Here is a 25063-nt window from a genome sequence, read left to right on the forward strand (position 1 = left end):
TTTAAGTAGTGTTTTTTTAATTTAATTATATTTTAATTAAATGATAGTTATTTTGTGAATTATATGTTTGTAGCAATTTGGTATACATTTCAGTGGAAGTAAACGTCCATGGAAATAATTTAAATATTTCACACTAAGTATTTGCAACCATTTTTAATGTTTGTGTTATAAATTCGTTGGTGACGTTTATAATAAATAATTTAGAGGTAAAAGTTTTTGGATATTTTATTTACTGTATACATGCAAATGTTCATCCTTGGAAAGAATATATACTTTTTCGCGATCGGGTAATTTCATATATGTCCTTTTTACCGAATTTAAAGATTCACAAAATTTTCATGCATTTTCGTGAAATTTTTCTAATTTATGAGAAAAAAGCAGTGTACATGGATATAGTGAGGAGTGTGCGCAATGCCATTTTTGTGCAATTCTGGGATTTTTTTTTAAGTAACAATAAGTCGACGTGTACATGGTTTAATTATATTTTAATAAAATGATAGTTATTTTGTGAATTATATGTTTGTAGCAATTTGGTATACGTTTGAGTGGAAGTAAACGTGCATGGAAATAATTTAAATATTTGAAACTAAGTATTTGTAACCATTTTTATTGTTTGCGTTAGAAATTCGTTGGTGACGTTTATAATAGATAATTTAGAGGTAAAAGTTTTTGGATATTTTATTTATATTATACGTGGAAATGTTCATCCTTGGAAAGGATATATACTTTTTCGCGATCAGGTAATTTCATATATGTGCTTTTTACCGAGTTTAAAGATTCACAAAATTTTCCTGTTAATCTTTGGATTATGGTAACTTGGCAATTTTTTGGCGACCAACCCTGCTATAGCAACTTGCTAGTTTTTGGTTGGACGCCATTTTGTTTTCACGAAGTAAAGGCATGTTTTTTGTTTTACTCAACATTTTCTTCTAACAATCTGCTAGCCGAATTACGCTCATGCTAGTACTATTATGGAACAAAAGTGCTTAATCATGACGAAGATTAGGTGCGAAATTGGGAGAAAGTGCTGAATCGCAAATTGCTTGCCGCGTTGCACATACACGGTATCCATTTAAACGTCGACCTATTTTCACTTAAAAAAAACATGCCAATTGCATGAAAATGGCATTGCGCACACACTTGACTTTATCCAAGTACACTGCTAAAGTCCTAGCTAGTAACCTTTATCGCCTTACCAAAATGTCGCCAAATTACCTGTTACCATATTCCAAAGATTAGCCAATTTTCCTGCATTTTCGTGCAAATTTTTGTAATTTATGAGAAAATAGCAGTGTAGATGGACAAAGTCAAGAGTGTGCGCAATGCCATTTTTGTGCAATTCTGGGATGTTTTTTTAAGTAAAAATAAGTCGACCTGTACATGGTTACTGTGTATGTGCGATACTGAAAAACGCAGCAAGGAGTTTGTGATTCTGCACTTTTTCCCAATTTTGCAGTTAATATTTGTCATGATTAAGCAGTTTTGGGCTGATCTTTGGAATATGGTAACTGGTAGTTTGGCGACATTTTGGAGGCGATAAAGGTTACTAGCTAGGACTTAAGTAATGTACTTGGATACGATAAAGGTTACTACTTAGGACTTTGGTAATAATGTGAGAAGCACTCAGTTCCGATTACGCATTATTTTGCGTGAGGGAAATGAGAGATCATGAGATATGTCTTGTGACATTAATGGACGAATTACAGTTGTTTAATCGGAAAAGGGGGGAAATCTGGAAATTTCGTATTTAGCTATATTATGTGTTGTGTAAAACGTGACATTAATGGACGAATTACAGTTCTTTAATCGGAAAAGGGGGTTAATTTGGAAAAGCTTCATTGTGTGTTGTGTGAAATAGTGTTGATTAATTTTCGGATTGCATGGCGCTATGTAAAGTGAATTCTAAATTTTTAATGTGTTTATCTGATAATAATAATCAGTTGAGATTGTGTGAAAGGAAGGGGTTGATCTTTACAATATGGTAACTGATAGTTTGGCGACATTTTGGAGGCGATAAAGGTTACTACCTGGGACTTTGGTAATAATGTGAGCAGTACTCAGTTCCGATTACGCATTATTTTGTGTGGGAGAAATGAGAGATCATGGGATATGTCATGTGATATTAATGGACGAATTACTGTTCTTTAATCGGGAAAAAAATCTGGCAATTTTTTTATTTGGCTTTATTCTGTGTTGTGTGAAATAGTGTTTATGAATTTTTGGATCCCATGGCCGTAACTAAAGTGAATTCGAAATGGGTATTTAGTGGTATTGAAAAGGATAGTAATAAATGTTTTTTAAGGTTGTGCGAGAGAGAAATAAAGTTGTTTTATTATGTTATTTATTTTACCTGGTATCTTGCTTTAAAAGATAAGTATGATTTTAAAGATTCTGAAACAGAAGGAAGAAAAGTGTATCCGCCACGCAATCAAGATTCTGAAGAAGATTAGGTAAGTTAGTATTTTTAATTATTTGAGGATATTATTTTTATGCATTGTTGTAAATGTAATGTGGAAAGGAATTTGGTATTATTGGGAAAATTGTTATTAAAAATGATTTAGTTTAAAGTAATTAGGATTGTAAGGTAATTTTTATTAATTTAATGTATATGCTCATTTATATTTTAAGTAGTGTTTTTGAATTTAATTATATTTTAATGAAATGATAGTTATTTTGTGAATTTTATGTTTGTAGGAATTTGGTATACGTTTAAGTTGAAATAAACGTGCATGGAAATAATTTAAATATTTATTATTAAGTATTTGTAATGCTTGCAGTATGAATTCTTTGGTGACGTTTATAATATAATAGATGATTTAGAGGTAAATGTTTTTGGATATTTTATTTATTTTATATGTGAAAATGTTCATATTTGGAAAGGGTTAATACTTTTTCTCGATCTGGTAATTTCATATATGTTCTTTTTACTGGGTTTAAAGATTGAGAAAATTGTCATGTATTTTCATGAAATTTATTAATTTATGAGAAAAAAGCAGTGTACATGGATATAGTGAAGAGTGTGCGCAATGCCATTTTTGTGCAATTCTGGGATTTTTTTTAAGTAAAAATAAGTCGACGTGTACATGGTTTAGTGATATTGTAAAGAAATGATAGTTATTTTGTGAATTTTATGCTTGTAGGAATTTATTATACGTTTAAGTTGAAATAAACGTGCATGGAAATAATTTAAATATTTGATATTAAGTATTTGTAATGCTTGCGGTATAAATTCGTTGGTGACGTGTATAATGTAATAGATGATTTAGAGGTAAAAGTTTTTGGATATTCTATTTATTTTATATGTGGAAATGTTGATATTTGTAAAGGGTAAATACTTTTTCGCGATCATGTAATTTCATATATGTTCTTTTTACCGGGTTTAAAGATTGAGAAAATTGTCATGCATTTTCGTGAAATTTATTAATTTATGAGAAAAAAGCAGTGTACGTGGATATAGTGAAGAGTGTGCGCAATGCCATTTTTGTGCAATTCTGGGATGTTTTTTTAAGTAAAAATAAGTCGGCGTGTACATGGTTTATGTGTATGTGTTATTTTGAAAAATGCGTAAGGAGGATGGTATTGTGCAGTTTTTCCTAATTTTGCAGTGAATATTTGTCATGATTAAGCAGTTTTGTTTGATAAAATTTCTAGCATAAGTGTAATTCGGCTAGTAGATTGTTGGAAGAAGTGTTCAGGAGATAAAAAGAAAAGAAACATGTCTTTACTTCGTAAAGACAAAATGGCGGCGGGGAAAAAAAAATAGAGGGTTGCTGTAGGAGAGTTGGTCACGAAATTTTCGCCAAAAAATCGCCAAGTTACCATAATGTAAAGATCAACCAAGGAAGGATATTACAAGTTTAAATGGTGGTGCAAGAAATATGGTGAAAATGGACATTTTGTGAAAAGGAGTGTAAGGAACAGTACGTGGTTTGCTGAAAGTAATTTGAGTATAGGTGAAATTTTATTAATTTTTTATTACTTGGTGAATAGACTTCCAGTTGACTACTGGATTTAGGATTTAGAAATTAGCAGTAGTAATGAAGATTCTGCAGCGACGTAAAGAAGATTCTGAAGAAGATTAGGTAAGTTAGTATTTTTAATCATTTGAGAATATTATTTTTATGCATTTGTTCTAAATGTAAGGAGTAAATAAATTAAAATGGTATTATTTGAAAATTGTAATTAGCAATGATTTAGTTTAAAGTAATTAGGATTGTAATCTAATTTTTATTAATTTAATGTATGTGCTTATTTATATTTTAAGTAGTGTTTTTTAATTTAATGTATGTTTATTTATATTTTAAGTAGTGTTTTTTAATTTAATTATATTTTAATCTAATGTTCGTGATTTTGTGAGTTTTATGTTTGTAGTATTTTGGAATATGTTTGAGTAGTTATACGTTGAGTATTTTCATGCATTTTCGTGAAATTTTTCTAATTTATGAGAAAAAAGCAGTGTACATGGATATAGTGGAGAGTGTGCGCAATGCCATTTTTGTGCAATTCTGGGATTTTTTTTAAGTAAAAATAAGTCGACGTGTACATGGTTTTAGTGATATTTTAATTAAATGATAGTTATTTTGTGAATTTTATGTTTGTAGGAATTTGGTATACGTTTTAGTTGAAGTAAACGTGCATGGAAATAATTTAAATATTTGACACTAAGTATTTGTAATGTTTGCGGTATGAATTCGTTGGTGACATTTATAATATAATAGATAATTTAGAGGTAAAAGTTTTTAGATATTTTATTTATTTTATACGTGGAAATGTTCATATTTGGAAAGGGTATATACTTTTTCGCGATAAGGTAATTTCATATATGTTCTTTTTACCGGGTTTAAAGATTCAGAAAATTGTCATGCATTTTCGTGAAATTTTTTTAATTTATGAGAAAAAAGCAGTGTATATGGATATAGTGAAGAGTGTGCGCAATGCCATTTTTGTGCAATTCTGGGATGTTTTTTTAAGTAAAAATAAGTCGACATGTACATGGTTTATGTGTATGTGTTATTGTGAAAAACACGCAAGGAGTTTGTGATTGTGCTTTTTCCCAATTTTGCAGTGAATATTTGTCATGATTAAGCAGTTTTGTTAGATAAAATTTCTACTATAAGTGTAATTTGGCTAGTAGATTGTTGGAAAAAGTGTTCAGTAAATAAAAAGAAAAGAAACATGTCTTTACTTCGTGAAAACAAAATGGCGGCGGAAAAAAAAAAATAGAGGGTTGCTGTAGCAGAGTTGGTCGCCAAGAAATCGCCAAGTTACCATAATCCAAAGATCAACACAGTTTTGTTCCATAAAATTTCTAGCATAAGTGTAATTCGGCTAGCAGATTGTTGGGAAAAGTGTTGAGTAAATAAAAAGAAAAGAAACATGTCTTTACTTCGTGAAGACAAAATGGCGGCGAAAAAAAATAGAGGGTTGCTGTAGCAGAGTTTGTCGCCAAATTTTCTTCAAGTTACCATAATCCAAAGATTAACCTTAAATACATTATTATACTTTTGAAAGCCATAATGTTTTGAATGTCAGAATTTAATGAAAAAGGTATTTTACATTAATATGTATTATTAAAAATACAATTGTAATTCAAAACTAATGTTATTTCTTGACATTATCAGTTAAAAATCTGAATTTTGATAATAGAAAATGCAGATTCTAGATCAGTGGTAGTGTAGAATTTAACTCTTCTGCATCGAGAGAGTGCAAAATCTCTTTTTTCTAAACATATAAAACATTCATATTAACCTGGAATGCTTTTCCTTCCCCCATGACAAATTGAATACTACAGCGCTAATAGTAACCTACTTAAGTAAAGTGAGAACTTCTTTTTTGGGTGCTTTCAGCCTGGGTGAAGTGTCCCCTTGGGAGGGGATTCCAACTTCGGGCATCAAAAGCTAAACATTGATAGTAAACAAAGGAAAACAAAGGTGCATTGAAATAACAGAACTACTTTAAGTCATTTAAAAAAAAATGACTGACATGCCATTCAACAACACCTGAAAGCAAAGAGCAATGCAGTAAAGTGATGGGGGAAAGCACTAGGTAGGAAATTATTCAGGCATTTGGGCGTCCAGCCAATGTCTGAATGCTCAGAGGTTTGAGGCGACTTTGATGTGAAAGAGTTAATGAGAAATTTATGCATAATTCTTTCATAATAGAAATCATATTAATATTAAATTACCTCCAATTATTGTACACATGCATATTTTAACATAAATTATTAAAATGACTGATTTATGAAAGTATATTTTTTGACGAGAATAATATCACTTATCAAAAACATTTTTGATTTATAGCAGTTTAATGCCAAAACTATCAGCACTGGAAGTGTAATTTGTTTTATAATATCTAAAAACTATCATTTGATTGGTTAGTTGCTTTAAATAAACCTGAGATTTGATGAATTTGAGCAGTTTGCTATTTAATGCATTTTGTCTAAATTTGTTATTTAATGCACTTCATCATACTTAAGTTACTTTTCCAATTTAAAGTTACAAAATTTGGTTAATCACTGAAATATATTTATTTTATGGAAGGTAACTTCTGCAATATAAATATAAGAAGGCAATAAGCATGTAATTAAGTTTATTATTAATTAAGTTGCAGTTTAAAGTACACATGATGACTGTATAATTAATTTGCAGCTGAGAGTACCCATGTGTTGACATTTAGTTCAACTTTGAACTAGTGGCAGGTATGTAGTCAGTCTAACTACATGTGGCTGGCAGTTTTAATTTTAAATCATTAGGCCATTTCATACATTGGCTGTATTTTGGGATTATAATCTCATGTGAGATAAAGGAGTAAAGTTAAAAGGAGGGTTCTAAGGAATTGAAGATGAACAGAAGTATTATAATAATTTTGTACACAGAAGATGTAAAACAGACAAATTGTACGTACTTTTTTATGATATAATAAAAAGAAAGAAAGAAATATGTATGAGTTAAGTGTCATTATGTATGTTTGGTATTGCACTATGCATTAAAAAATAGAATGTTTCTTAAATGCAGTTCTTTTCCCTGTCATTCACCACTTTATAATAACTCTTGCTGTATACTGTTCTAAAATGGTGACCTCAGCCTTTATTTACTTAAATGTCCATCTTGATTATACATGTATACTTTGAATTGCAAAGATGTAAAAGAAGCAGGAAAATATCATAACTGTTTCAGTGCTATTAGTTGGAAAGTTGTCTAAAATTTTGTATGTCATTGCTATAGAACAAAAATCCTTATTAGTAAAATTAAAATTTATTTTTCTGCTTTAGTTTTTAAAAACAGAAAGTTACCTGTCTGTTGAGTGCCAATTTATAGAAATATATCAAATAAATATTTTCAAAGATATCACCTTTTCTAAATTGAAGATGGAATTATACTTGCCAAAATGAACAATTTTTATTTTGTCACTTCTTAAATTTTTTCTCGAATATTTTGAATTTTTTTGGCAGCAGTAATGGTAAAAGGTATGTATAAAAAGGATGTATACAAAAAGGTGTGGAGTTTTGTTTGTTTGTTTCACATTATGAAATGTTTCTGTGAATTTTGTTTGGTGAAGTTTGGGATATTTTTACCTCTTTTCTCTTCAGTTATTAAATATTGTCTTTAGGTAACCATATGTCCTGAATTTCCTGGGGCAGTCACGAATTTTCAGGCCCTCTCCTGATTTTTTACAACTTCTTTTTTGATCCCAAATATACATAGCATTTGCCCTGAATTTCCCCGAAAAGCAGTAATGGGAGAATGTAAAAGTTTAAATGCATATATTTATTTAATTAGTGTATGTAGCAAACTAAGAATACAAACATAAGTTAAGAGATGCATGCCGTACCTGCTGCATAAACAGAGGATTCCCCATCTAGTATTACCTTAGAAAAATTTTAGTTGAGGAGTTCTTATTCCTATATTTCTTTCTCCAGCCCCCACCCCGACATACAGGAATTTTCGCTCACAGTCCATAGTTGCAGTTCAGACTTTCATTTACAGACAACACTACAATTTTTAATTGATATATTAATTTGATTGTGATTTGAATTAATGATGTATACATATATTTTTTAATTATCACCGGTCCATTAGATATGTATGTGTTCAGCAGTGCACTCATCCCCTTGCACGTTATTACACGGCATCTAAAAACAGTTCTTTCGTCATTAGCTGAAATTTTATTATAAGTATATCCATCTAAAATCATTTTTCTTTTGTCATCTTCAGATTGTAAAATTTTTACTGCATTGTCATTTTGATTTTGCATAAGGGTTAAAATTTTTTTTTAATCTGCCAAAATGATGATGTGTAATGATGTTTCCCATTTTTTAACGACATATATTTTTTAATTATCAATAATGCAATATATATGTCCTAAGGGTATGCATGTTTTAATGCAGTTTACTTTAATTCATTATTTATTTTTACTACTTATTTTCTTAGGCATGGGTTAAAAAAAAGGAAGTGTGCATTTAACAAAGACATACAAAATGAATACCTGTATATTGAAAAAAAAAAAGAAGCAATTCCGATGTAGGATGCAATACATGTTCTTTGGAGTTTTCAGTAAGCCATGGTGGATGCACAGATATTAAAATTTATATAAATAGTAATAAACATAAAATGTGCTGCTGCTGCATCTAGTTTGTCTTTAAAAAATGTCTTCAAACAGGAGAAAATGGGTGATAAGAAAGAAGAATTAGCTGCATTAGAAGGTACTTTTGCGTACCATACTATTTGCCACAACTATAGTTTTAGGTCTATGGATTAAGTTTAGGCCGCTTCAAATTGCATTTGAGCCTAAATTTACATGTGCGTGAACCAAGGCCAAAGCAATAACACTAAATGTTTCCATGCCTTATGCATTAAGAGCCTTGCAAAATGATTCGGAAAAATGTTGATTTGTTAACTGATGTGACCAACCACAAGGAAGTAACAATTTTTCCAATATTTGTTAGATTTATAGTTATGGAATTAGAGTAAAAATTGTAGAATTTAAATCTTTACCTGAGGCTTTTTTCAATCTCAAGCAAAGTGTCCAATGCTTTCTTTGAAAATCCAGTGGCAGAAGCTTGGCTACATTTTATTAACACTCAGGCTTCAGTATTTCCTAAAGTTATTACAACAGTTGAAAATCAAACTGCATTGATGTAATTGCTTCAATGGACGCTCTTAAAGCTTAAAGCTCTTAAAGATAGAGGATAACTTATTTCCAATAAATGTTAGAAAAGCTTGAAGAGAGTGGAGACGTGCTACCATACGAAGTTATTGAATTTCAAGAAGCTATTGTTGCATTTTATCAGGCTGCTCTTACTTATTTGGAGAAGTAAGCAAAAAGAATGTATTTCAGAAGATGGAAACACACAGCTGGATCATATGAAATGAAATGCTTTCTTGGAGTCAAGTTGGAACAGCCTTTTTGTTAATTAATAAAATGATACCTGATCATAAATTATTGGAATGATAAGTATGAGAAATATATTAACTTTAAACAATATATCATGGAAGAAAAAATATTGGAATGGTCAAAAAATAACATGTGCCCATTTCAGAGATGGATGGAAGTAAATGCATATTTTAATAAGAACCAGATTCCTTGTTCAAATATTTTAAAAGTGCCGTAGTTTGTCTTTATCTTCCCGGCTCTAAAGCTGTGATCAAACAAGTATTTAGCATTATGACCAGTTTTGGGACTAGTAGATAAGACACAGCTGAAAAAGGATACTTTGAGGCACATTTAGCATTATGAACAGTTTGAAACTAGTGATAAGACACAGCTTAAAGTGAACACTTTGAAGTGTATGTTAATTACCAAAATAAATTTTGATGAAAATTGTATAGGCTTTTATAAGAAGATCAAAAAAGAAGATGATGTTCTCTAAATATTCATGCCTTGGACAAATATTAGTCTACTTCATCAAAATAATTTAGAAGGTTACAAATTTATTATTTTGTTTAAGAATGAATACTGTATTTTAATTTATTTTTTATTTATTAAAAAAACTATAATGGATCACTATTAAAAATAAAACAAAAATTAGTTATTTTTATGTATGTATATTATATATTATATAAGAATAAATTGAATTTAATTAAAAAATTTAAATTTAAATATATATTTAATTAAATATTCTTTGTGCATTGCTGCAAGGAATGAAAATTTAAATTCTTAACAAATACGTATAAAAGTAAAAAAAATTTAAATTCTAAAAAAAGGAAAAAAGCCAAAATAATTTAAAATAATTTTTTTTAAAAATGTGCAAATATGTAAAAGATTTAATTCTCAAACTAATCTACAATATCATTTAAATTCAGAAGCATAAGCTAATCAAGTACAAAATCTATCCATGAAAAAAATTATATTATATAATTATATAATATAATATATATATATATAATTATAAAATTATATTATATATTATATAATTATATTTTTAATATTATTTTATATAATATAAAAATATAGATTTTGCACTTGATTAACTTATGCTTCTGAATTTAAATGATATTGTAGATTAGTTCGAGAATTAAATCTTTTACATATTTGCACATTTTTTAAAATTATTTTAAATTATTTTGGCTTTTTTCCTTTTTTTAGAATTTAAATTTTTTTTACTTTTATACGTATTTGTTAAGAATTTAAATTTGTTTAAATTTATATATTATATATATATATATGTATGTATGTATGTATGTATGTATTTGGACTTACATACCACTTCCACCACAATAACAATAACGATAAAATAATTTACTTGTTAAAAATAAATATTAAATATACAGTGTCCTGAAATTCAAACTTCGAAATTTAGTAACCTTAATTGTATTAATCAAAGTTTTTACTCTACCGATATTATGCAAGGTGTTTAAAAAAAGATGGGTAAAAATAAGTAGAACAAATCAAAATAAATATTTTTCTTTGTGGAATACATATTATATAGGAAATCAAATGATGCTTTTCAGTGAGGATATAAAAGAGCATTTTTCACACTGACTGTCATTTGCAACCTTGATACCTAAAGACATAGATCATTATTTCAGTGCTGAGAAGGCTGATGTACATTTTCCTGTGACACTCTCGATGGCAGTACTCTGGAAATGCAGTCATTATAAAAGGAGCATATTCTCAATGGACCAGTTCCCAACTGAAAAAATCTGAGTATTCTGGCAATTATGTGAGATAGGATCCCTTCTCACTGGCAGAGATGGTACAGATTATTCAAGCATGATAAGAATGCCAGATATTATAAAGACCAATCTACTCATGGTGAAAAGTCAGTCAGAACTAAGCACATAAGTTATATGTTGTAGCCTTGATGTGGCTCGCATCACTGTATAGAAAGTGTTACATGAGGAATAGTTGGAGGAAGTCAAGACTTCGTCTGCACAAGGCTTGGATTTTCCTCTTCATCAGGAATTTCCCTGCTGGTGCTCGTGGCCAACAATTTGGCAATCACATTTTCCTGCATCTTTCCTACGCATTGATAAAACTGATTTCACCTGTGATGGATTGTTTAACATGCATGATGCTAGCAACCATAAATTCACACAGTATGTCAATCAATTAGTAGTTCTGAATGAATGTTTAGACAGGAATCTACTACTCAGTTAAGCTAGTCTTAAATGAATACATATATACTCTGCAAATGTTTTTGAAAAACAACTCACCGAATTAGCTGCAGAATGTTCCAGCAGCCAACTAAGGATGCAGGTAGTTCCAACATGACTGCCCATTTTTTATTATGAAATGTGTGAGTAGGTAACATTACATTTTCATATGAATGGATTTAGCACACTGATCTTCCTCTCTGTCTTTGTTTTGACCTTTTGTGGGAGCATCTCAAAAACATTCCATTAGAGATTTTATGAAAATTTGGCACAAACATGTTATACAAGTGTTATTTGCAAAAATGTACAGGATTCACTTTGATGATGCGTTGAAGCATGCATCATGGTTAACAATTGTTCTTTTGAGTAATTACTATAAGTATCCAAGATTTTTTCCGCTTATTCTGTATCATGTTAGCACTATACTTCTTTAAGTGCTGTCCTGCTTTTGTTTGTGCCTCTGCCCAGATGGGATAATGGTTAGTTACACTGACTGTGGTACCGAAGGGCCCAAGTTTGGATCCCAAAGAAGGCATGGACACTTTAAAGTATGTAATAATGCAAACAGATGAGTATAAGAAAATGCTCATTCTTTTGAGAGAGTGATGGTAGAGGAAGAGAGATGATAGACCCTGGGATCTCTTCCCAGCCATTCTTTCTCAAAATTCCAGTGATTCAGCATGGGGCGGAAGTTTAGCAATTAGCAAGACCTGATGATGCCTAATACTACCCGCATGGAAGCGGGTAGTATTAGGCATCCTCCATGCCTTCCTTCAACCTGTACTTATAAGTTTGTGTTTCACCACTTCCTAATTAACTGATTACAATAATAATAATAATAATAATCACCTTTTAAATTTTTGTCCATTTTTTAAACCCATTGCAAAAAGTTAGACATTTTGGTACTCCTCTGTTAATGGGACCAGATTCCAATTGTATGTATATATGCACATGTATATGTGTGTATGTGCGTGTGTATAGATGGATGCTTATATACATACATACAATGCAGGAACACATTCATCCGTACATGCATGCATACATAAATTTCTCAATCTGGTTCCAATAACAGAAGTGTACCGACTTTTTCTCAATAGAAACCCTTACTCTTGCATTGAAGCTATTTTTATGAATTTCTCTATTCTATTTCAAAGGGCTTTGTGAGCGAGCTTACGTGTCAAAACCAGCATTATAGAAAATAAAGGTTGTAGTTACTTTATTTCAAGCATGTTATAGGTAACCATTTTCATATCCTGGCTAGGAATGATGCCTGTACAACAGTTAAAAACACATACATCAAAACAATAATATTTGAAGTATATATTAAAATAAAAATTTCAATAATTAGTGGAATTTGAATCTCTTGTTTCTTACAGGAAACCCCCATAATAATTATTTATTAGGGCATATTATAATCATAATAATTATATACATACATATAATGCTTAAAAACTTTGTTGAGATCTTAATTCTGGAAATAATTTTTATTTATAGATCATTCTTAGACTCATCTAATGAATATGGAGATAATTTATTTCCAAACTGGAAACTGGATATGTCAAGGTAAAGCAGGAGAAATTTGAGACTAAATTGTATTGCAGTTAAAATAGGCGGTGATGTTAGATTAGCTTTTATTTAAATATATAAATAGAAAATAATTAAGTGTAGTATTTTTATACATTGATTACTATGTTAAAATATTTTTTTGCATAGAAATGTAGCTATTTTTACGAATTCATAATTTAATCATTTGAGAGCAAACCTGTTTCTGCATGTCATTTGATATAAGAAAGCATTGTTCCTTGGTTGTGGTCAGAAAATGTATGATCCAAATAAAATAGTATTATAGTTTAGGGTAGTACCTCTCCCCCAAAAAGACAACTTACTTACTTCCCCCCTCTAAAAAAAAGAATGCAGTCATAAATAACCGCAAGTTTCTTCTTTCAGAAATTATTTTTGAAAAAAATTTCTCATTGAATGAGAAAATCTGTACGGGATATGCAGCAGTTTTCTTTTGTGTAATTTTTTGCAATTTGTCATGTTTTTCTTTTTAATATTAATTTTTTTGAAGAATTTATTAGCATAATGCAAATTTTGATTGACGTAATACGTCAGTAAATGTAGATGTAGGTATTTTCTGGGTGAGATATGTCTCAACCTTATGTGTTCTATACTTGCAAATAGTTTCCCCAAACTCTCCATATAGATAATTTATTATTAACAAATTAACAACTCAGAAACTAATTTTTGTACTTTCTTGTTAAAGGGACAATCATATACATTTTACATAGAGGTGACATTTTAGGTTTATTCATTAGAGATTAGGTAAATAAGTTTGCTAGGTTTGGGGACTAATCACAGTGAACTTTTTACCAAGGAAGTATTTTAATTTCTTCTTCTCTGCAGAAGCAACCAAACCAGATTTTTTCTCACAGCAATAGACTTATCTTCTTTTTAATGTTAGCATATTTTCTTAGTTCGAAAATGCCCCAACTGACAAGGAAGATATTGAAGGTACATTAGATTAGCATTAACTTTTAATACATGCAGTAGTTTACATTTATAGGATGCTTATGTTTTTTAGTTACATTTCTAAATATCTGTCATTAAGTATTAACGAAATGATTTTATTTTTCTTTCACACATGTCATCTATTTTTAAAATTTGCTTGTTGTGAAAAATGTTATTCAAAACATATTTGCTTTTAAAAAAAGAGAATGAAATATTAAAAACATTCTGGAAATTTACTCCCATGAGTATTTGGGCTGTTTGAATAAACAGTTTATATTTAATAAAAACATCAAAATAGCGGATTATTCAGTATGTTGTTGGATGTTCCTTTAGCTATACACATTTCATGGATTTAGCATGGCTTTGACTTAAGTTTTATATAAGAATGTTCCATTAACTTCATTCTTATGTAAGACTTGATTTTAATAGAGCTTTCGAAGAATTATCATTTATATCTTTATTCTTTTCTCTAACCCATTCCATACACATCCCTTGGATTTTAAGTCCAAAGACTATGGAGAAGTTTTAATAAGTTGTATAACAGGACAGTTGTATAATTGCAAGCAAACATTTTAGGGCTAAGAAACCGCAAGTAAACATTTGGGCACATAAACACAAGCAAACATTTAGGACTGTATGCTTAAGATTGTTATTCTGATAGAATTTGAATGCATTTTGCATTTTAAGTTAAGTTGTTTTTTTTTTTTTTTTTTTTTTTTTTTTTGCATATGCATTCAGTTTTTATTGAGAATATTATATATTTCTACTAATCAATATTATTTTTTATAAACACTAAGTTTTTAATTCTAAAGGCTGCAAAACATCCCCAAATCATTATGCCTCTACCCCTGTACATAACATAAAGTAATAAGATTCTTTAATGCAATTATTAATTTAAATTTTTCCACCTATTAATTCATTTCTAGGACCCAATATATTAAATGTTCCAATGTAATAAATCGTTGCTTATTATAGATATTGTGAGGATCAGGTGTATTTATCTTGTTTTCTTGTTGATGAAGAATTTTCTTCTTGCTGATCACCCATTTTGTCCATGTACCCTAAATTACTATTCTAAAAGCTTCAAAGTTAACTTTTATTGTAAATCATTCTTCTAAATGTATTGAACATTTTACAGTTCTAATTTTTAGGTGTTGTTTGATTTTTTTAAGAATAAATTTGCAGTTCCTTGGTGTTAACATGGAATGTATTCCAGACTCTAGTACATTTTCAGCAGTCCGACACGATCTTCATCATTACATCAAACATAGTTAAACGCTTTATTTACATCAAGGAATTTTTGGATATTTGGAATATTTTTACTTTCTTTAAAAAGATGAATTATTAAATTTGTAACAGCATTGGTTGTTAATTTGTAGCATCTTGTCATGCTTACTTCAGATATGGAGCTGTTAATATATTTTGCTAAACAAGGTAATGCTTTCCAAATGCAGATGGAAATTCTTATGATGCATTTTCATTTAAAATAAGAAACTGTAAAAAGAAACATTGACTAGCAAAACATTTTAACAAAAATTTTTGAGTATCCAAATTATTGATTAATGCAAGTATCCAACTTATGCAAATATTGATTAACACTTTTTAAACAAATTATATTTTAGTACAAGGAATATTTTGATTGTATTTATTTTGCAACAAGGCTTAAAATACAGAAAAAATAGTATATCAGAAAAAAAATTGAATTTTAATTTATGTTTCAATATTTAGTACAAGATGTATATGCAAATCACTTTAAAAAATACAAGTGTCTGAAAACAAATGTGAGCCACTTTATATTTCAAATTTATATTGCCTAAACTTTGCCTAAATTTATATTGTCTAAACTTTGTGTATGAGTTTGTTTTTATACTGCATTTGAATTAACAGAAAGAGCACAATATTTCTGTAACTTAAAAGTGTAGCATAGAAGTTATATTATTATTATTAATGCATTTTAACACATTATAACTGCAGTACAAATTCTGGAGTGTCCAATATCTGGACAGACCTGCAGACCACAGCTTTTCATAAAGAAAAGTAAGACTTCTTGTTGTTTTAGAATTTTTTAAAAACAGTTTATATTGTCATAGTGCTAATAATAATCAAAGTGTGTTGGTTACTAGTCTGGAATAGAATGATGCTTCTCGCTTTACAGCATTTACATTTAACTGAAGTATTGTATTATGTTCTTGCAATAAGTATTTTTAGAATTCTTCATGTCATATATTTGAAATTATATTTAACTGTAATGATCCACTTAACTGAACATATTAATAGGCAGTTTCTGCCTTTTGTCTAGTGAATGTTGGTTAGAGAAAGTGCTCTTTTAGTCACTGCATTACTGTAGGGTATTGCAAAGTAAAATTGACAAAATTTGAGAAGTTCCTGAATGTTTCTATGCTATTGATACTTTTGAAAAAATTACACCATTTTTCATCAAGAGTTTAATTTTTATCAATATCAGAAGTTGTGACATATTTTTGAACATTGTAAAGCTGATTAAAAGGTTTTGAGACATCTGTGATAAAATCTTTTGCATAGCTTTGTGCTTATTCATTGAAAATTTAATATTGAATTTGTGACCTAAATATTACTTTTCTTACTTGTGTATGTAGGTTGGCAATAGGTATAAATGAATTTAGAAGAACAGAATGGCATAACTAATCCTGAAGTAATAAGTATATGTAATATAGGGGCAGGACTCAAATTTAAAGCTCCTAAAAGTTGTAAACAGATGTTTGAAAAATGTGAAAAATATACTTTTTTAATATTTTGCCCTTTTTTTTTAAAATTGTAATGTATTTAATATGCACTTAAAAATCTGTAAAAAATTTAGTGTCTGCAAGAAAGTAAAAAAGAATTACTTTTATGTCCCTTTGTTTAATTTATTTTTCTTTTTTCCCCCTTCTCCTTTTTTTTAGTTAAAAGTTAATGAATTTTCATTTATGACTTGAAATGTACAAAACTCTAAAATACACACAGCCTTAAATCTAATGCTGTGTAAAGTTTTATTTTCTACTGTATTAATTTCTTCATGAGGAGAAACTGAATAGTGAATAAAGATTTCAAAAAGACATTATGGAATGTATTATAAACATGAAACCTGAGTAAACTTAAAGACTACTTTCAAATGAGTGATGATGAAGTCATTATATTGTGTAAATCTAGCACAAGAAGATTCTGATCATTCATGAAGATAATGATGTAGAAAATGCTGAAAACATACTATTTGATGAAGGTTTGACTTTAGGAAAAAAATGTTTGAAATTTCTAGAATACTAAAGCTGTGGGACTGTCAGGAAGTAATAACTATGTATAATTTGAGTGGCTAAGAATAACCTTTCAATCCAGAACATTCTAAAGCTTTAAATAAATGTTTGACCAAATAAGTAAATAAATAAATAAATATAAATAAATATAAATAAATAAATAAATATAAATAAATAAATAAATAAAATAAAAATAAATAAATAAAATAAAATAAAATAAAAAAACATATGTATATACTTTTTATTTTCATTTTCTTTTTGTACGCTTTGCTTTTTGTTACTCTATAAAAATGTCAAAGAAATTAATCCTTTTTGTATACTGTCTTTTAATTTTCTATGCTTTTTCCTTTCTTATTAAAATATTAAATGTAATGATTTGATTTTTCTTTTATGATCTTAATTCTTCCCAGTTGTAGTTCCCGACTTGCAAATACAGCCTACTACACTGTAGCTATTGTTGCTATAATCACTTTATACATCCTGTTCTTCAGTAATTTAAGTTACATACAAATCCAATGTTCTCAAGCACATACCTCATTTTTCATTCATACCTCCTCAATTCAAACTGGAGACTTCCTACATTTCGTCTATACCCATCTCCTATATAGAGATTTTATGTTTTGATATATTTTATTATAATGCACAGAGGTCATTATTTTATGCAAGAAAATAATTATTTATTTTCATCATAAAAATATAAGTTTTATATAAATAGATAAAGATGACATTTCTGAGGGGGGTACTCACCATTTCAATGTTACTTTGCATTTGTTGCACTTTTTTGATTAGGCAGGTTTTAGTTGAGTAGGGTTTTATTGTGTATTTCAGTTTCTATCTCAGATGGCAAATTCAAGGCCCTTATAATTTCAAAAAAGGGAGTCAAGAGGAGTATTAGACCTGGAATCACAATCAACAATAGCAGGATAAAAACCATGAAAGAATTAAAATACCTCAGCCTTACATGGGATCAGAGACTGATTTGGATTCCTTATATTAAAGAAACAATGTACTTGGCATCAATCCCAAGGAAACAGTTGGAAATGAAATTTTTACATTCAAAAGACTATCTACTCAACTATCATAGAAAGAATGGTTAAATATTTTTCTCCAGTTTGGACCCAGCTGGTGCAAAGAAGTAAAGAAAAACATCTCAGCATCCAGCAGCCTTTTGCTGTAAACTTCACAATGGCATTTTTCACAACAACAACTGCTTTGGTTAATGTCCTGGCAGATTTAACACCATTGCATATACATGTTGAGCAAAAAAGCAGTTCACAACAACAACTGCTTTGGTTAATGTCCTGGCAGATTTAACACCATTGCATATACATGTTGAGCAAAAAAGCAGTTCACAACAACAACTGCTTTGGTTAATGTCCTGGCAGATTTAACACCATTGCATATACATGTTGAGCAAAAAAGCAGTAATTCAATCAGTATTTAATCTTTGCACGCCCATAAGCTTCTTCGGTGAGTTGAATAATCCAAAGAATCAAGAAATGCTAGCGATAACGCTACATGTTCAACTAGCACTTAAAGGGTAAAGTGTAAACATACATCTGCACCATTGTAACACCCCAGCAACAACACTTCGGCCATATACATGTATAGAAGACAAAGTTGTCAGTGCACCAGTTCTTTAGCATGGAGGAGTAAGCTTACTGGCATGCTAGGGTGAGTGGAAATAAAACTGGTGACAGCCAAGTAAGCAACATCAGGAAGTATTCATTATCTTCAACCAGCATTATGGTCACACTTATAGTTGAAGAAGCAACTGAAATGCAAGGCACAAATCAAATGGCAAACAGAGTTGGATGAATATGAACAAGGCTGCAGTACATACTACTATATCACACATGTAGACAAACACAGCATCACTTTCCCACAGTTAACAAGCTTTATTATAGGACATGGTCAGTTTCCCAAATATTTTAACATACACAATGTTAACACTGATCTTTGTGTTTGTGGAGAAATTGGTACTCCTAACCATTATTTTACCATCTGCTCACTGACCGAAGAACACCACCTTAAATCCCCAGCAACAATATTCAAGGCTTTTGCAAGTTTATGTTAAAACAGTGTCATCTAGTGGCAAGTATTGCTTTGATTATCGACAAGTTTGCAAAACTCAAAGCTGACCTATGTCTCATTATATAACAAAAAACAAACAAAAAAAAAAAAAAACCACTTTTTTTGGGTGTGTGTATGTAATAGAACCAGTGCTTAGAGTAGAGTAAGAATTACTCTACTCTTACTCTACTCTAAGCAATATTTACCCAGTTTGTTTCTAAACGTTTAACTCTCTTCTTTGTAGTATTACTGTATTTGGATGTCTCTCAATGTGCATTTATAAATTTCTGTGCAGTCTGTAAGTGTGTATTCTTCTGTAAAGCGATGAGGATCAGAAATAATGTAATAAGTATGTAAATTATGTAAGTATGTCCTAAGCCACAGCAGCTACACTATCTTACAACGTTATTTGATGTATCTTTTAATGCTAGATATGTGAGGACGAGAGAATGTTGTCTCCATCTCTCATTAAATGTGTATATTTCTGTCTGAAATGGGTTGTATAATTACTTATTTAAATATAGAGAAATTTCTCTTAGTTACCATCTCCCTAAGACAGTCAAATCTGAAAGAGCTTGGTATTTTTGAGAAAATAATGAAATATTGGTACGGAACATTATTGATAATCATATTTTCTAAAAAACCTCCTTCAGGAAAGGCTAAAATTATCTTGAATCATTGGATATCATTCTTTTAAATTATGCATAATTTGGGGGGGGACTTTATTAAAAAAGATAATGAAATGGAGTTTACATTCTACATATCCTGAATATTTTCCTTCTGTTATCACTGCTTTTATTGCTTTCATGTTTTCTAAAAAAATCACTTAACTTTGTTGTTGGCTATCATTTACTAATTACAAAACTTTTCGTGTTGTATTTTGGAATTATGTTCTGTATTTGTAAATATTTTGCTTTGATTGTTATCTCCCTTTGGAAAGCAGCAACTAAGTTTTAATAAAACATTTTTTATAAATTTATATAATGATGTAAAGAAGTCCAAATGTATTTTTTACTGATGTCTTTGAAAATAATTTCCAAATAAATAAAATTTATGTGTTTTCTGTATATATATGTGTACTTAATTGTATAAATTTAATCAAGTGCTTAATTTAAACTTTTATATATTCATAGTGAGGAAGAGTTATTTATTAAAGATAAATCAGAAATTTTATGGTCTAGAGATAACAACAGTTTTTCCTCAGAGAATGAAATATATAGAGAAACATTGGAAAGTTTTTCAGATATGACTACTAGAACTGCTAGTTCTTGCTCTTGGCATAATGATGTAAGTTTTCTCATCTTTATATGCTTTTAATTATACAAACCTTTTTTTAAGCTATGCAGACTGAATTTAATTTCAAATTTATACTAAATATACATTGTATGAGATGTTGTATTTGAAAATGGCCATGAAATTTTTGTGGTTAGAGTCTGAAGGGTACCTCTTGCATTATCGCGAAGTTGTTGTTTCATTTATCGCCAAGTTGTGGTTTTGTTTATGGTAACCTGAGTAGTTGAATGTTTCATAAATATACTTTTACCTAGAATTGGATGCTCCTTTGACTTTTTAAGTGAAAATATATCGATGTGTACATGGACAAGGTCAAGGGACTGCGCAGTGCCAAGTTTGTGCAATTCTCTGATGTTTTTTTAAGTGAAAATAGGTCGATGTGTACATGGATAAAGTCAAGGAAGTGCGCAATGCATAGTTTGTGCAATTCTGTGATTTTTTTTTACGTGAAAATACGTCAGTGTGTACATGGATACGGAGTTTGTGTAATTCTTTGACTTATTATTTTGTCTTTGTGTATTGGCGATTTTTGGTGTTAAAATTCCCGCTACACAAAGCCAAAATAACAAGTCAAAGAATTGCACAAACTCGGTATCCATGTACCGCCAAAAATCGCCAAGGGGTACCCGTAAATATACTTTTACCATTTTCGTGATAATTTTATTGTTTTATATTGTAACCTTTTCTAGATTGCGACTGCTTAAACTAGGAACCAGTGTATGAGATTCTAATTTACTATTTGATTTACAAATATTTAAAGCTATTATATTCTCAGACATAGTAGAGTTTTGTGAACCCATTAGTTTTTAACCTACCGAACCACAGTGCAAATGAACATTCAGTTATTTTGCTGTTATTGCATTCCATTGGTATTCTTAGAAATGAACCTAAAGCTGAGGCGATTATTTCCTGGCATTACTTACTCCCGGAAGATTAAATAGATTTTTAGATGAAATGGCATTAGTTTTGCCTTACAAGCTGAGGTATAAAAACAGTGCTGTAATTTTAAATGTTTGCCTGAGTAGCTGACTTAAATAGCCGAAAATTAGGCAAATGATTTTTAGTCTTATGTTATTTGGTCAGAAACCATTCTATTGCTTGATAATGCATCTTTCCACCTGTCAGTAACCACTTCACAGAGCCATTCTCTCCTGAAATAAGTATGTATACTTAGTGATCTCACATGCTTTCCATTATTTGTCTCCTTGCAGTACTTTTGCTTCTAAAAAACTATGTATATTTACAAAAGTATTCTTTCAAAGGAAAGTTTCTTTTCTGACAAGGAAGAGATTAAAGGAATGCAAAACATTCTGTTCTTAGAACTATGCCAAAACAGACCTCTGTAAGCTGTCTTTTTAATTACCTGTCATATTTGTATTAAGCTTGGAAGTTGCATCAATGTAGACTCTGCAACATTTCCGTTTTTTTAAAACACTCTGACTACTTTGTAGAATCTTTGGGGTATTTTGATGCTGAAATGCGGAAAATCGGCAGTGCCCTTGCCAGGACATGAACCTGGACCTCTTGAATACACACCGAGTGTGCAATGAAGGCATACTGGAATGAGGGAGAAAATACCTTAATTGCCATACTGTGAATACCTTCAATTACTTAATCTTCAGTTAGTCAAAAATTTTTAAGTGTGTATTCCTTCAATTTTTTCTTATTGAAACTTGATTCTATTTGGAATAAGATGTCTGACCTAAATTTGTTGAAGAATCAGTAATTTATACAAAGTAGTGTATGGATATCACAAAAATGTTTTTAGTGTTAATGTAAAATCATTAAGTCATTAAGAAGATAAAATATTTATTTATGTATTTTTTATTTTTATTTATTATAAAATAAGTCTTTTTATGTTATGCTATTTAAAAAAATGCAATTTAAAAAATGAAGAATTTCAACTTATTTGGAAATATGGATAATATTTTATTTAATTAAATGTAGAATGATAAAAATGTGCAAAGCAATAGCACAGTGATAAAAAGATGGAAATTTTTTTGTATGCATATCATTCTTAATTAAAATGTAGATTATGTATCTTTCCTAAAAATGGTTCACTGAAAGGGATATTAACCCTGCTTTATGGTATTTTCTATTTTAATGTTGAATGCAGTTTTTTAGAGTATCATGATGAATACTGGATCTTGGGTTACAAAGTATTCTTTTGAAAGAAATGCTATTCAATAAAGTCAAATTAAATTTTTTTTTAAAAAAAAAAAAAAGAGGATTATGTGAATAAATACACAATGGGAATGAATAAATAGAAACTTTTTAAATAGCTATTTGAAGAACTGCTGTAATTCAGTTGCGCAAATCAAATAATTAAAATAAAATTCTTTAAAAATAAAATAAAAAATGTCTAGGATTAAAAATTGTATTATACAAATGTAAATTATAAAATGAAAATATTTCAAAGAAAGAAAAAACACAACATTTTTTCCACACATTTAAAAGAGAGGGAAAGCAAAAAGTTTAACATAAATTAAGAATTTGCCAAGTGAATTACTCTTCATAGAAAGTGAAAAAAGTGTGCCAAACTATATTTTGGGATTACTCAGTATGTTTCTGACCAAGTTTTACTAAATTAGGTTTTTAGATATAATTTGAGTTGTATAACTGAAATATAGAGAAAAAAATTGGCATATCATTAAAAAAAATTGATTTTGTGTCATAATACATGTGTTAGAATAATGCAACATATAAATCTAATATATATTTTAAGTCACTCTTTTGAGACTTGAAAAATGCATGGCCAAGTAGAATGGAAAAACTCTACCCCTTTTTTTCTTTTTGTATCAATGTAAATAGCCTTTAAAAATCCCAATAAATTATTTATTCACAATTATGATGTAGATAAATTACAATGTGTCTACATGAGAGACATTTCTAATCTCTATAATGTTTTTGGAGTCAGTAGCTATGATGAGTAAATGGCCAGTAGATACAAAAGAATATCCCCCCCCCTCCCGTTACTAAAAGAGCAGCTATGAGGCTTCTTAAAGTCAACAAAAAGTTAAAAAGTATTTAAAATTTTGTAATTTATCATAAGCTTTGTAATAAATTCTAAATTCGTTGCTTATATATTCAAGTTAATTATATTAAGCAAATATTAACGTACATGCTTTTTGATAATTTTTAGCCCAAAGGGCGTTAGTCCAGAAGAGCTATTAATTTTGTTTTGGCATTTTGCGTCAATTCACTTTCTGTGTTCATACACTTGTCAAATTGTTGCCGTCAAATATTGCAGCCCTGTATCATATTTAAAGAAATAATGAAGAATCTGCATAAATGCATGTTTTTTGCATTGTGATAAAACAATGGAGCCATCAAATTTTGAATAACGTAATCCTCCATTGAATGTGGACATCTGGAAGCCATAATTTGGAATTTATTTTATTACCTATTTCATATTTTGTTAGCCATTAGAGAATTTTTTATTAAAAAACTCAACGATTTAAAAGCAAGGAATGGCAACATTGTATGAAAGAAAAAACATTTTTATCTCCGGCATGAGAGACTCTGTATCAGAGTTTCTAAAGAAATGCTCATTTTAAAATTATTTTGCAATATTGCTGTTGAACTGAATTTTTAACATTCAAATGCAAAAAACATGATATTTAATAAAAAAAGGTAACACACAAAATGTTAAAAAATGCCCCTTTTGGGCCTAATGTAAGATCTGAAAACTTTAAGATTTTGTTCCCTTCTTTTCCTTTTTTTTAATGGTATTTAATGCATAGTTCATAATATCATTTTTGAATGCAGAGCTAAAATTACATTAAGAACAACTGAAATTTTCAGAAACATTTTCTCATCAGAAGCCTGTGTTACTTATCAATCAAATAATCATTTTAAAGCTTTTTAGCAATAGAAATTCCTGTAACTAGAGCATTATAACATTAACGGGTACTTTTCGTTGCTCATCTGCCATAGTTTTTAGCACTTGTAAAAGAGAAGGCAAACACACTCATGAGACCCAACAATAGTACCATCTGGGGACTGTGTGTATGTAAACAGAAATAATTAAATACACACACCTATTATTACAATAGTATCACTAAAATGTGTGGCATGTGTATAACAGTAGAGTACAATGCAAATTTCTGATATTTAATATTCGAACAGTCATAATTTGCAATGTTAAGATTTCTTTCTTCTTTTGTGTTATAGGAATTTGACATAAAATCTGTCAACAAAGTAAATGCATCTTTAGAAGCAATTGAAGATGCATTATATGAGCGAAAAGAGTCTCCTTTTATAAATCAGGAACTATTTCGAGAATGTTGTGATTGGTCTGATAGATTTCCTTATCTAAGGTAT

The 25063-nt window shown here is 29.5% G+C and overlaps 1 protein-coding gene across 14 annotated transcripts in view; it reads left to right on the forward strand.

The window, feature by feature from the left end:
• The window catches only part of LOC118200022 (uncharacterized), a 97846-nt gene that overhangs the window by 12865 nt on the left and 59918 nt on the right, over window positions 1–25063 (forward strand). For 6 of the 14 annotated variants that reach the window (XM_035371937.2, XM_085810725.1, XM_035371933.2 and 3 more), the window contains 4 exons: window positions 13089–13157; window positions 16080–16142; window positions 20581–20734; window positions 24914–25059. In XM_035371937.2, the coding sequence (XP_035227828.1) occupies window positions 13089–13157; window positions 16080–16142; window positions 20581–20734; window positions 24914–25059 (432 nt within the window). Of the gene's footprint in view, window positions 1–2361; window positions 2451–13088; window positions 13158–16079; window positions 16143–20580; window positions 20735–24913; window positions 25060–25063 lie in introns of those variants that run through there. The other 8 variants (XM_085810726.1, XM_085810729.1, XM_035371939.2 and 5 more) reach the window with 4 other exon arrangements.

Source organism: Stegodyphus dumicola, chromosome 2, assembly GCF_044657685.1.
Source record: "Stegodyphus dumicola isolate Sdum_Otavi_A_Nest chromosome 2, ASM4465768v1".
Lineage (NCBI taxonomy): Eukaryota > Metazoa > Arthropoda > Arachnida > Araneae > Eresidae > Stegodyphus > Stegodyphus dumicola.